At 39.6% G+C, this 13,986-nt stretch overlaps 1 protein-coding gene across 1 annotated transcript in view; it reads left to right on the top strand.

Moving 5' to 3' along the window:
* mtcl1 (microtubule crosslinking factor 1) overlaps positions 1–5,566 on the top strand; it is a 74,537-nt gene extending 68,971 nt beyond the window's left edge. Inside the window, exon 15 of the mRNA XM_079651046.1 lies at positions 4,296–5,566. Coding sequence (XP_079507172.1) covers positions 4,296–4,499 — 204 coding nt within the window. The 3' untranslated portion in view covers positions 4,500–5,566. The remainder of the gene's footprint in view (positions 1–4,295) is intronic.
* The last annotated feature ends 8,420 nt before the right edge of the window (positions 5,567–13,986 follow it).

Below are 13,986 nucleotides of genomic sequence, written 5' to 3'. Positions count from 1 at the left end.
TAACACCAGTAAGGTTTGAAAATCTATTTTAGGAGACTTAAACAGCATTCGTGTGTGATGACGGGGTTATTCTGATGACCCTAGGCTCCTATGGGAGACACTAAACAACAAAGGGAGATGGGTAATTCAAATGCATTATGAATGGTTCAAACCCATTCCTTCCCTGTGGATATATAAATGTCTAAAGTCAAGAAAACTGCACATTTGAGGATCTAGATTTAGTTGGTGATTGTTTGCAACTTGTTTACTCACAGACATGCTTTACACATATGACAAAAAAGTAGTTTAGAACGTAAAAATCCTGTGCAATGAAAAAACATGTCATTTAACCCATAAGGACCCACCGGGTGTCACATGAACTTTAAATGTTCCGGAAAGTTCCGTATACAGCTTTAGCCTTTATTTGATCTCATGAAGTCCCTCAGTGACACACACTGAACAGTCTGCTGGGTCATGGTGCAGGACATTTGATTTAGTGTTCCCATGACAACATGTCCAAGATGTCCATGTGCCAGGCTAACACATGTGACAGAACGAGCTACATTTCAAAAGCTTGTTTGTTGTTGCTAAAGGTAAAATTCAAGCCATTTAAGAATTAAAATGCTTACATAACATGTCCTTTATTACAACATTTCTTGATCAAATTGATATGAAACAAATGAGATAAATATCGCTGTGACACTGATCGGGACGTTAACCCTAAACTTTCATAGTAAACCCAAAGTGACATATGCACAATTAGAAATATGATCTGCTCAGTTAATTTAGCTGATTCAATTATATTGAGTTAATATGTTCTTATTCTTCTATTCAAAGAATGTTCAATTGACCAAAAAATCATCCTCATTAATTAAGTTAAAAATAAGAGTTATTTTACCATTAAAGCCCAATGTGACATATATGTCACATTTCAGATATTTGACACAAGGGGGGGGTTTCTTGTCAGGAATGTGTTCTAGGTGGTCTATTTAGTCTAAAGGATGTTACCCTTAAATTTCCCAAAAGTAGAAATGGGTCCGGGTTCTTATGGGTTAAAACTGGGAACAGTTCTGCTCCTTTAATGACAACATTACTTTGACTAAAACTGAAGCATTCACTGTAATGAGGTTTGCATTTGAAGCAAGTTGATTGTCATACCAAACAGAGAAGAGATGTATTGAATGTGGCAGTAATGCAGACATTTTAATGATGTGACTTTAATTGGATAGATCCTGCAAAAAAGTCGGTATGGTCCTTTAAAGCAAACTCAGTCCATGTGATTCGAGAAGAGACTCTTTAGGACGTTTCTCTGGAGGCCCTGTACGACAGTTATCTGGTTGTTACTCTAACATTGTGTTTCTATCAGGACACAGGATGGACTGTCAGGTTTTCTCTCAATGTTTTTACTTTCTTCACCCTTTTTTGTCCATACAGTGTTTTTCTTTTCTCTTCCCTCTTACAGTTCCTGCTAGTCATTTCCTCTCACACTAACAAGTCCTGGAAAGATTATCCGAAGAAGACTGCTGCTAATACTCATCTCTTTCTATACCGTGTGATGCTTGGTGGATATTAACTGCTTGTTATGGTCCATTCTGCATGCTTAAAGGGAAAATCCACAATCAGAGACTCTTCCACTGCTATACAATATGAAATCAGTCTGTCAGTGCATATTTATGATGAGTTAGTTTCCTAAAGCTCCGTTACTGGAATATAACAGTGAAGCCTAAATTCCTTTTCTGTTCAGAAGTTTCAGTTGATAAAACTCTTTCCGTACAAAAACAAGTAAAAAAAGTAGTTTCGCACGTTAAACAAAAGTCACCAGGATGGCCGAGTGGTTAAGGCGTTGGACTTAAGATCCAATGGGCATGTGCTCTCGTGGGTTCGAACCCCACTCCTGGTATGTTTAAGTGGACTATTAATGAACAGGCTAATTGAGAGAACTTATACAATCACTAAATACCATGATACATGAGTGGAGTTATCACTGCTACAGAGTGGAGTCATATTAACTTGGATTGTGTAACATAGCTAATGTAATAGCTTTCTCCATGCTGGATTCTCTCAAATGTCAGCTAATAAGAAGCTTTCTGATTGTAGTGGTGGCGCCACACAATTCATTTGCAACTCCTTTAATGTTGTTGCGATGAACTCTACTCTACTATTAGGGGGCATGGTGGGTGTTATAGCAAAGCAAAAACAAGTTGGCTTCACAAATATCAATTAAGTGAAGGGCAGAAGCAGAACAACATTAGCTGTTTTACACCGTCCAAGTAAACATGACTCCACTCTGCTGCAGCATGGATCCCTCTCAACTCTGACAGGGTGTTTAGTCTTTGTTTTAAGTTCTTGTAACTAACATCATTTTCTGTTTTTGAGTAATGAGTCTTATGCTTCTAGTTGACCCAAAGTTACCAGGAGTGGGGTTCGAACCCACGAGGGCATATGCCCATTGGATCTTAAGTCCAACGCCTTAACCACTCGGCCATCCTGGTGACTCTTGCGTCGTTACTTTGGCTACATCACTTTGATCTAATCAGTTACATGAAGTGCAGAGTGAGGTATATCAAAAGTACATTTATAAAAGATGATCAGGACGTTTGGCTGAACAGATTTCCATTTACTGCCTGTTCTACAAAGACAAATTGTATTTCTTAAAACTTGAACAAAGGAAGCCTTTTCATCTGCTGTCAAAGACCAGGTGTCTAATGCTAATCCTGATGTTTTTATAAAAGGCAGTGTCGTAGTGTTTTACGGTGGAGTTCCCCTTTAAAGTTGATCATTGACAGAGAAGTTGATGTGAAGCTGTCGTCCAGCAGCCTCTCCTGTGCACTGACTTCCTGTTCACTGACTTCCTGTGCACTAACTTCCTGTTCACTGGTGCATGATCTGTGGTCTGATCTGATGTTTTAGCATCGCATAGTAAACCTTGTATTAACCCACCAGCCGCTCATTAAACGACTACTTGTCTGTGTTGTTGTGTGTGTACACAATCCATCAGTTCATGAACAAATTATTTATTTATGGAGACGCCGCACATCCGTCTCGCAGTTTGTGCAGCACGTCATCTTCTTCTGGGAATATCTTTTCATCCGTCTGACTTTCTTCAGTTCATCCTGCCATCGCCATCATCGTGTCATTTCGCAGCACGAGAGTTGCTTTGCGGGGTCTCCTGTCCTTCACCCCAAAATCTAACGCCTGGACAAGATCTATTTATAAATCAGACCAGTGGCGTTATCATTCACCCAATCCCACTCTGACATCATTCTGACGGGGGAGAAAAACTCACCCACAGCCGCTTGTCTCTCATCTCTTCGTCCTCCTTTTTCTCACTTTTTCTGTTTTCATCCAGGAGACAGATTTATTGCAGTCTCTCATTTCATCATCATGTTTACCTCAACAGAAATATGCATATATCATTCTGAACCCATTTGTTTGCATTATTCTGTGTCAAACACATCCATCATTGTGACATACATCGATTTTAAACACACACACCAGGACAGTTGATCCTCTATGCGGCTCCAGCTGTGTCCTCTCACAGCCTGGTCTCCTATAAAAGAAATGTCCATACATTGATACTGCATTGTACGGAAGAGGATTAGGGCCACATTAAAAAAAAATTGGGAGGATTTAAAAAAAAAAATTTGAACTCTGACTTTAATCTCAGAATTCTGACTTTTTCCTCAGAACAAAAAAATAATTCAGAACAAATTTTTTTTTTTTTTAAATCCTTCCAAAAAAATGAATGTGGCTCTAATCCTCTTCCATAGCATTGTTAAATCCGTATCGAGCTAAACGTATTTTCTTCCCAGATGAGTTTTTTTTAAAATCTCTAATTCATCTCTTTGATTATAGTGTAAGACTATTTTATAAACTGCTCCACTAATTTAAAGTTATGCTTTTAAAAAGAGCGGTACTGATTGCTTAGGAAAAACAAGACATCCTTATAAAATGCCACTCCCTCTTACACATCTTGTTTTTAACACATTATTCAGTCATATTTAGTTTCAAGTTGAACATTTTTAAACATATTTCATACGTCTGCCCTCTGCTCCACTTTATTTATTAGCTAGGAAGCGAGTAAAGCCTACAGGTGTACTCTATAAACCGCTCCACTTACTTCAAATGATGCTTATAAAAAGAAAATGACTCCTGAGAAACACTAAAAATCCTTAATATAATATATAAATATAAAACTTCCTCCTTAACACACTTCCTCGGTCTCCCTGCTCATTCACTTTCATTTCAAATCTCTCCACTTCCTGTTTCACCTCGTTGCTGCCCCCTCCTCACTGACAGCTGCTTCTCATTGGCAGGACCTTCCTCGCTCTCCAGTGGCTCCTCCTCTGGACTCCTGCTTCCTGAGACCGGCCCGTCCAGCTAACCGCCGCCCCCCCTCCCGGTGGGCCGCCCGCTCCCCCTCCCCCTCCCCGAAGTGGAGCGACGGCACCAGGAGGAGGTTCACCTTCCCGCCGCCGGGACACCGCAAACCCATCCTGGAGGGCGAGGAGCCAGCGTGAGGCCGTGCTCTACCTCCTCTCCTCCACCGCAGCCTCAAAGACCCAGTACCTCAGAAACCCCCCCCTCAGCTCTACAGACTCCCCGGAGACGGAGCCTGAAGGGGGGGTCGGGATCCACCCTGTAGCACCAGCTGACCATCGAGGAACCAGAACTTCTTCTTTTTTAGAAGAACCTGGAATGTACTGTAATATCATAAAAAAAAGATTTACATTTTCCATAAAAGGTGCCTGCACACTTGAGTTAAACATCGCCCCACATGTGCGTTCATGTGTTTAAAACATGTATATTTTAGTCACAATTCTGACTTTTCCAGGTGAAAACTAGGTCAACTGATGCATTTGTATGAATTTTACGCAAATGTGTTGCATCTGTTTACAAATGTTCCGTTTCTTTTTTACGTTGTCCTGCATCCAGTCAATATCGATGTTCATCTTTTGTTTCTTGATTTCCAGCCTTTAAAGCTTGACTTTCTGTTTTATTTCAAGAGGAGGCAAGACAACACAAGCAAACAAACAAAAACACCTTCTGCTTCATCGGGTCTGAAGCAGAGACACATGATGTCATTTCTGATGTATTTCTTTCTTTTTTGGGGATGAATGTTTCACTCTGTTACCGCATAGAAGAAAGGTGACAACAAACTGAATAACCTTATGCATATTGGAAGGCAGTTTTTCGAATATCAGTCAAATATCTGCATGCCTTTTGAACACTAGCACTTTAGTGCATGTACATACGAGCTCTAGTCATTTGTGATCACTCGGCTCCGCTGTGGGAGGAAAAAGAAAAAACATGTTGTGACGGAAACTCCTGCCGAGCTGTTGTTTTTGTTGTCAAATGATTTGCAAAACAAGAATAATTTTTAAGTGAATTATTGTACCTACAGGCTGTCTTTGTACAGTTGTTACTATTGAATATCAATTACTTTTTCTTTTGTCAAGAAAAATGAGATTGTGGGGATCAAATATGAATGTTTTAAATGAAAATCTATGTCAAAAAAGTCTAACGAGCTATAGTCTTATGTAAATAATAAATGGAAATAAACATGAATGTGTATTTACAAAAACTCCTCCTCATCTGTGTGTGTGTTTGCATCTATATCTCTTCATGATGCAGGTTAGATATACAGCTCATGATATACGCTCTTTCATTAGACCTGAGTCTGCGTTCTTGGCAGAGACTGGTGTGTGTGTGTGTGTGTGTGTGTGTGTGTGTGTGTGTGTGTGTGTGTGTGTGTGTGTGTGCGTGTGTGTGTGCGTGTGCGTGTGCGTGTGCGTGTGCGTGTGCGTGTGTGTGTGTGTGTGTGTGTGGATTACAGTGCAGACCACAGGATTACAGTGGGTTAGGAGGGACACTCTCTCACACACACACACACACACACACACACACACACACACACACACACACACAGCGAATGTGAATAAGGAGATTGTGTCCTCCCAGAAGTGAAATCCTGTTGCATCATGGTCATGCATGTGTCACCTTACTGATGATACTCAGCTTTTCACGCAAGATAAAAACCAGTCACATGCATCTACACTGAATTATTTAAACATGACCTTAGTGGGGTGTATTGCTTTTTATTTAAAAATACAGACACCTTCTAGCAACAGATCTTTTTTCCCTCCAGACATTTTGCAGTAGAAAACGTGTTACTGTAACATTAACAATGTGTTCAATTCAATTGCCCTAATTATCCAGCATACTATATCTAACATAAGCTAAATGGAAAACTGGCATCATTGATTTCATTATTTACAGATAGAGGGATAAAAAGGGACCATGCATGTGTCTTCAAAGGAGGAGGAGTTTTTTTATCTGTAACCTCAGGGGGTAATGCTTTGTTATGTTTAAGTCATTCAAACTCTTTTGAAGCTGAACGGGCATTAATATAGCAATATGATGCCACGTGCTTTAAATCAGAGAAAGAAAACCTATGTATGTGTGTCAACTGAGTCCAAAAGATGGACATATCAACCAATCTAAATGGCGATATACCACTATAGGTAAATGAAGCTCCATGCAAGTTCTTTCAGGCAGACTGGGTATTCATACATTCACTCCGCAGCTGCATATAATCAGCTCATCACGGGCATTGTCTATAACCTATTACATTCACCTCATTCTCCAGCAGCCAATCACCGAGCTGCAGCCAAACTTTAAAATGATTCTCCTCTCTCCTGCAGTCAGCTGTGATTTCAGGTTTTCATGCTGCCGCCCGCCTCCTCCCCATCCACCTCCTTTCATCACATCCAGTGCCAGGAGAGTTAACCCAAAGACCTCATCACAGCTCCTCTTCATCCCATCTCCTCATCAAATCATCATCATCACCAGTGTCTAGACCCCGAGGGGTTCCCTATATGCTCACGGCTGCATTTCCCCCTTTAGATATACGATTTCAGGATTGGGGTCTAATCCCCAAAGACTTAACATTTATCATATGACATGTGTCAATAAATGTTCTTTAATCAAAATGAAGTCTCTCTTGATTTAAATGAAAGTAAATCAGATGAATGATATTTGAGGTGCATGATATTGTGTTTTTTGCTTCCAGCTAATAGAGACAAATATCACAATCTTGCTTTGCTCCTTTTTCGCTTCTCATGTCTAAGTAGACAATGCAACACAAGACTAAAATCTGTACATTTCAACGGATGTCTTTCATTGGAGAACTTAAAGCTGTTATTGGCTCTAAAGGGAGGGAAAGCATAAAGAGAGTGATAAAGAGGCAGAGTGCTGGAGGCCTGCGTATACCTTTCGCAGAGTAATAATGATGAATAATTAATGCACCAACTGCACTCTGGGAGCTGCTGATGGCACCCAGCAGGTCAGCGGAGAGGCAGGAAGAAGAGGATGCTCTGCTTTTACTTCCATCCGCCGGAGAGGAAACCACCGCTGCTGAATTATTTATCTCTGAAGTCCCTCCACACACTCTCACATGCAACACACTGCTACTCTCTAAACACTGGACCCTGTTTTAATGTGAGATGTGGGCTGCAGCAGGAAGGGCGTGACCTCTGTGAAAGAGAAGTCTCAGTCGAATACTGTATCAGCCCTGAACCAAGGATGGAGAAGGACAAGTCTTAAACCACTTTAAATTTAAATGTGTGGCATTTTCAGAGGTTGACGTTTCTGTAGGTGGCACTACAACCTCTGCAGCTTATGAAAAACATGTTAGCCTTTGAGTTCCTGTAACAGTTAGAAGCTGAATGTGTCTATACGTTTGGATTTTTTGTTGGTAATATTTTGATTTGGAAATAAGGATGCAAAAATCCCATAAAAGGGCCAAAAGGAACAATAGTCTTTTCATCGATACGTTTAAGCTTTGCTGTTTTTTCAAGGCTCAATAATTTCCTAACAGTCATTTCGATTGACTTAAACAGCTCAATTATGTATTTGGTGCTTTAGTGAGTATTTACAGAACCACGGTTGTATGTATGTGCGCCAAACTAAAAACTGCATTTTCCATTTGCATTGTAATGTGATACACAGCAATATAATTCAAAAGGCTTTTGAGACACAGAAAGTTTGATTCACAATCAGAAAAAGACTGAATATCTGCAGAAGTATCCCTAATTACCTTATTTGTGTGTGCTTGTAATGAGATACAATTTCCAAATGGGAATATTATATACATGAGTGTAAACATCCTAAATGTTGTCTTAACAATTTGATTTATGGATGGATAGGAGGAAGGAGTTAAATGAAAAACTGCTTCTAATTTCAGAATTACCTGTTTAAGACCAGAGATGGGGTCGTTACTAAAAAAAATGTAATATATTACATATTACTTTAAAAAAAAGTAATATATTAAACTAGTTCGTTACTCTCTACATAAAGTAACTCGTTACTTTACTCGTTACTTTACTCGCCGAGCACGTACGAACTGCGCATGCGTGAGTGTAAATAACTCTCTTTACCAGCAGGCGGCGGTTGTGTGTATTCGTCATTCAAAACAGGCAACAACCGGAAGACAGAGAAGAAGAACAGACTACGTGATATAAACAAACAACAAATAGCGTGTGCGCTAGCTTCACCTTAGCATGTGTTCTTTGCAGGTGTTTGTTGAGGTTTGACGTGGTGTTTACAGCAGTGGATAACAGCTTCTGGCCTTACTATAGTCTGACTCCATGCATGATTTAAAGTTATTTAAAATACGCTGCTATAATTAATTATAAGAAACTAAAGACTAAAACAAAACTCTGAAAGGGTGAGTGGCTGAAGCTACTTTGACCTCTCATTGGTCAGTGTGAGCTCTGGCCCCGCCCACCAACATGTCTCGTGTTTGCGCAGAAACAGCTGAGCACGTTCAGTTTCTGCGTCTGTTTCTCTATTTTCTACATTAAAGGAGAAAGCCTGGTCTGTGTGTTTGACTCACATAATACGTATGTTGGATATCGGAATCGGCGACTTGCAGATGTATCTGAAAGGTAAGTTATGTGTTTGCCTGTTAGCTAGTAACTGGCAGTGGCTAACATGTGTCTTTATGTTTGTTAGCCGGCTACTAACTGGCACTGGCAGACATTTGTATTTTGTTTATATGTGTTAGCTTGTGACTGGCAATGGATGACATGTGTAATGTTTGTATGTTGTTTGTTTGCTTGTAACTTTCAATGGCTGACAGTGGTCTTTCATATTTTGGGAGATGTGGAAGGAAGCTTCAGGGTTTGGTTTACATCCCAAAAAATGTCGAAGTCAACTTTAATGTTAATCTTTCAGTATGTGTGTACAGACAGAGAGATTGAGATGACGTTTCCAACAATCCCGAATACAAAAATACAATTATACAATATACAGATATCTATACAAATATGTATAAAATATGTATATCCTAGTACAATCAACTGACCCATTTACACACCACACATTAAGATACAAATATCTATATAATATAATAAGATAAAAAAAGCACAAACTACCATGTTTGCTGTCAAAACCTTCACTCTGTACTGATGAGTCTGGTTTATCATCTGATGTCTGACCCACACAACTTTACAAAGTCACCTGATCCAATTAACTGATAAGAACAAATTAATTATGCATCAGAAAGACTACTGGATGTTTGTTAATGACAAATATCTGCCGATCCAAAGTGACCATTGTGTCTTTGACAGGAGGACAAACCAGGTATCTAAAAGAAAGAAAGTCACATAGTTTTGTAAATAATACTTTCAGAGCTGTGAAACTTTCTTATTCATCTCTACCTTTTCAGCTTTGAGTCCTAGAGCCAACAGTTTAAAATCCAAAACTGCTGAGCCATGAATAAATCAAAACTGCATGACACAAAATCAAATTTTTATTGGAGGAAGAAACTCCAACAGAATAATTATTATGAATCAGTTTTATGATTCCTGGCCAAACGATGGTGACAACTACCTGAGATGGGTATTTGATGCATACTGAGTTTAACATTGAGTGCATAACTTCACTCAGTATTAAACTAACTCCTTAAACAAGATCAGTTTAAATATTTGCTCTGACATTTGGCTGTGATTGAAAAAGATAAGAAGAGCTTTGTTTTCATCTCCGGCTGCGATGAATAATGCAGCGGAGGCTGTCTGGGTGTCTCTGTGAGATTGCTTGGAGCACTTTCCCCTCGTGTTCCCAAATCTTTGTCTGTTTGACTAAACAGATGAGACGAGCCTCTCCTCTTCCTCTTTGCCTTGTTTTGTGGAGTTTGCAGCTGCTGTCTGAGGAGGACTCAGCTGACGGCTGAATGTGAACTCTGAGGATCAATGTGCTGACACTTGAAGTCCAGTGGATAAAACAACAAGCTCTGGCCACTGTAGAGGAGCACAAAGCTGTGTCTTTTGGAGAGGTGTTGTTTAAAAGCAGCAGGAAGAAGAACTTGTATGTTAAATGTCACCGTCTTACTTAGATTGCAGCTGAGAAAATGTTCCAAGTTCAATTAGTTCTCTCCATTCCTGAAAACAACATATTTGGTACAGTAGGAAGTCACACAATTTCCAAAAGTCAGTCTAAAACTGCAGAAGACGTGCGTTCTAAAACACCAGACTTGCCACAAAGAAGAGAACTTTCATATCAGTGAAGGGAGAGGTTTATGAACCCTTTAAGGAAAATTAAATATCAGCATGTATAATCTGACATGGATAAAGGAGCATTTTATTCACTTTTACTAAGGAGCTGTCGTTCTGCATGTGTCCCGCTGGCAGAATTAACCTTTCTGAGACTCAATCTGTCAAAAAAATTGGACCCCAAATTGGGAATGCCTGCAGCTGGGAAGGCTCCCGACAGACAATGAGCGACACAATGGGACTGGCTGTGCCATTCGCTGAGAGGTTGTCATGCCAACGATACAAAAAGCCCCACGCTCGACCAGGAGCCCAGAGGAGACTTTGCTTAGAGGCCCTTCACTTCTCCTCACTTTCTGTTAACATCATTATTCATGTGAAGGAAAAAAACGCCTGTCATCTTCCTGCTGAGGCCGCAGAGCGTGGCTGCTGCCCGTCTGTTCAAGCTGGGTTTTTAAGGGATTTTAACTCCGCAAGAAGTGAACTATTGTGTGAGTAAACAGAAAGTCCCATTGTGCTGAGGAGTGTGACGGCAGCTTGAACTCTGAACCAAACCAGCAGGACCGTCGCTCAGGCTGGCGTTCGATCAGAAACAATATTCTCAGCAAGGAAAATGTTTTCACAATACACAGAACCAGTTTACGGCTGAATATATTTATGATTTGTAGGCGTTGTGGAGGAGGTACTCGGATCCTTTCGAAGTTTCAACAGAAAAATCTAAAATACTCAAAAGTTGTGCATTCAGTATTAACTTAAGTAAAAGTATTAGTTTTATCAGTAAAGCTGGGTTAATACAATAATGTGGGTAATGTTGAGACAATGCTCTTGATTGTTTACTAGTATATAAGAACATTTTAAAAGAGTACTCCTCAGATTCAGCATTGCAATAAATACTTTTCTCTAAAAAGAATACTTTAATATATCCCTGTCAGACTTGCAACAGACAGTTTGAAATCTATTATTTAGAATCAATGCAGCAGAACCAGAAATAATAGTTTTCACTAATGTTATACTCAGCAGTTGAGCGATTTGGGCTTCATGCGCCACCGAACAGGCCCCGCCTCCAACGCTGTATCCAGATCTCTTTATACACCGGGGCCCCAACCAGTCAATCTTTACAAAGCCTTGCATTTTGTATCCGTATAATTAGATGCATTTAGTAATTTGTAACTAACTGATAAATACATGTAGTCAAATAAAAAAAATACAATATACCCCTTCGAAATGTAGTGGAGAATAGTCATGAAGCATCAACATTCATGTATTCCCCTCTGGAAATGGGAATATTCAAAATATACAAGACATGTACCAAATGTCTTGCTCCCTGCTCAGTATTATTAGTGTATGCTTCATTTTCTGGCTGATTTGTAACCTGTGGTTGACCTCAGCTATCTCAATTCCCTCCTCTTCAACATGCAGTAACATTTCAAGGTAAAAAATGTCCAACAGGCTTCAAGTTCAGTTACACCATCTGTCTGTCTTTTGAAAAGCAAAAACAAAAAGACGCCATTCATTTTGAGCCTCCTTGATTCTCCTTTTGTTTGTGCAATTTGCTTTGGATGTGCCCATGCTCGCGCGCGTGCGCGCGCGCGCGCGCACACACACACACACACACACACACACACACACACACACACACACACACACACACACACACACACACACACACACACACACACACACCCCTCACAGTGGGGCCTTGCATCCACACAGGCTAAGATGTGGTGAAACCTCCGGCTCACACCACCTCTGAGCCAGTCTGACATCCAAAACAATGACGGACGATTATTTTGGGATGTAATCCTCCGGCAGCTCGGGGTTGAGGAGGAGTGACAACGCTTCACACATGTAATAATGTTCTTCTTTCCTTCCAAAACAGTGTACTGTAGAAACATGTTCATTTAAAATGTATTTGCAGTATTGTCTTTTGTATAAATTCGTTTTTTGCTAAAAATGCTCAAAACACATTCAAATGGAATGTAAAATGTACGCGTCAACAAACCACCAAAAGTGCATTTTAATTAAAAATGTAATAACTTATTAAGTTTAAAATTGGATGTTAAATACTTTGTGCATGTTTTGAATGTTTACTGAAGAAATAATAGATTTGAATAGTTGTTGGATGTTACCTTTTAAGAAATAACTTTCATACAGTTCCTTAAATAAATAAAATCAGAAACATCCACATCACATGGTCAAATGAAATGTTACCAACACTTATATCTGATACTTTCCCCATTGAATATCCGCCTCAGGTTTCACACACAGCGGCCTTGTGTCTGTAAATGGATTAAGGAGATTACATTTCACAAACTGTGACTCTAAAGCATCGATGTGGGCAGGGAGCTGCTGACGGAGGGAGAGTCAGCTGGAAGTGGACAGACAGCGACACACACTCCAAACATCAGATTGTGATTACAATAAGACACACTGAATAAGGAAGGCTCTGGTATTGTAAAAATGTATATAATCTAGATTGCATGCATCTATAAAGATTGGGTTGTGCAGAAAATAACTGCCAGTGTGTCTTTTAAATATAATATAACAGAAATAGTTCAAGATTCAAGGCTTGTATTGTCATGTGTACATAGCTACAGTGTAGTTATGACAATGAAATGATTAGCTCACGGGCTCCTCCAACAGTCCAACACAATAAAACAGATAAATACAAGTAAATAAAATATAATGTAGACTAGAGAACTGATTCTGATTGCATTGCAAATATAGCTTTTAATATTAGTTACATTTACACATTTTATTCTAGGATTGATCAATTCATGTATGATTGAATGATTTTAATACCAAGTCCATTTCCTCTTTTTTTTTACACACCTTCACAAACTATGGAGGAATTTTGTGGAAATATTGGTTGAATGTAGTCTTGTTCCTTAGACTGGAAATCTATGGCCTTATGTGTGTTTTTATGTTTCTTAATTGTCTTCTTAATGCTTGGAGCTTTTGTGTAGGGTGGTGATGGGTATTGTGGCTTTGAATTGGACGTTTTGATTGGAGTGTGTATGACTCAGTATGAGGATGAAATGGAGGATGACAGTTATAAATTACTTTTATTTCTAAACATAATGTGTAATTCGACAGCATTGTTAAACCCTCTTAAATGATCAAAAATCAACAGCTTACTAAAACGATTTTTGACGGACGCCTAAAATGGTATATTGTTGTTAATACAAATATGTTATGCTTTCAATTACTTGAAATAGGTCCAGAGAGGCCAAAAAAAACATCTTATCTTTGTGACGTTGTGAGGTTACAAAACATCTGCAGACTGCTGTTGTGGTCAGAGGAAGAAGAGGGTTTGAAGGAGGTGGGGGTAAGGAGGTTGTCATGGAAACCCGTTCTCCGTTGCTGGGGGTGATGATGTAATATTACCCATCCCCGTGTTTCACACACACACGCCTCGCTGCATGCACGTGGAGGAGACAGATTAAATGAAACAAAG

Source organism: Notothenia rossii, assembly GCF_949606895.1.
Source record: "Notothenia rossii genome assembly, chromosome: 9".
Lineage (NCBI taxonomy): Eukaryota > Metazoa > Chordata > Actinopteri > Perciformes > Nototheniidae > Notothenia > Notothenia rossii.
The sequence above is the reverse complement of the archived record's forward strand: the minus strand, read 5'-3'. Positions and strand labels throughout refer to the sequence as shown.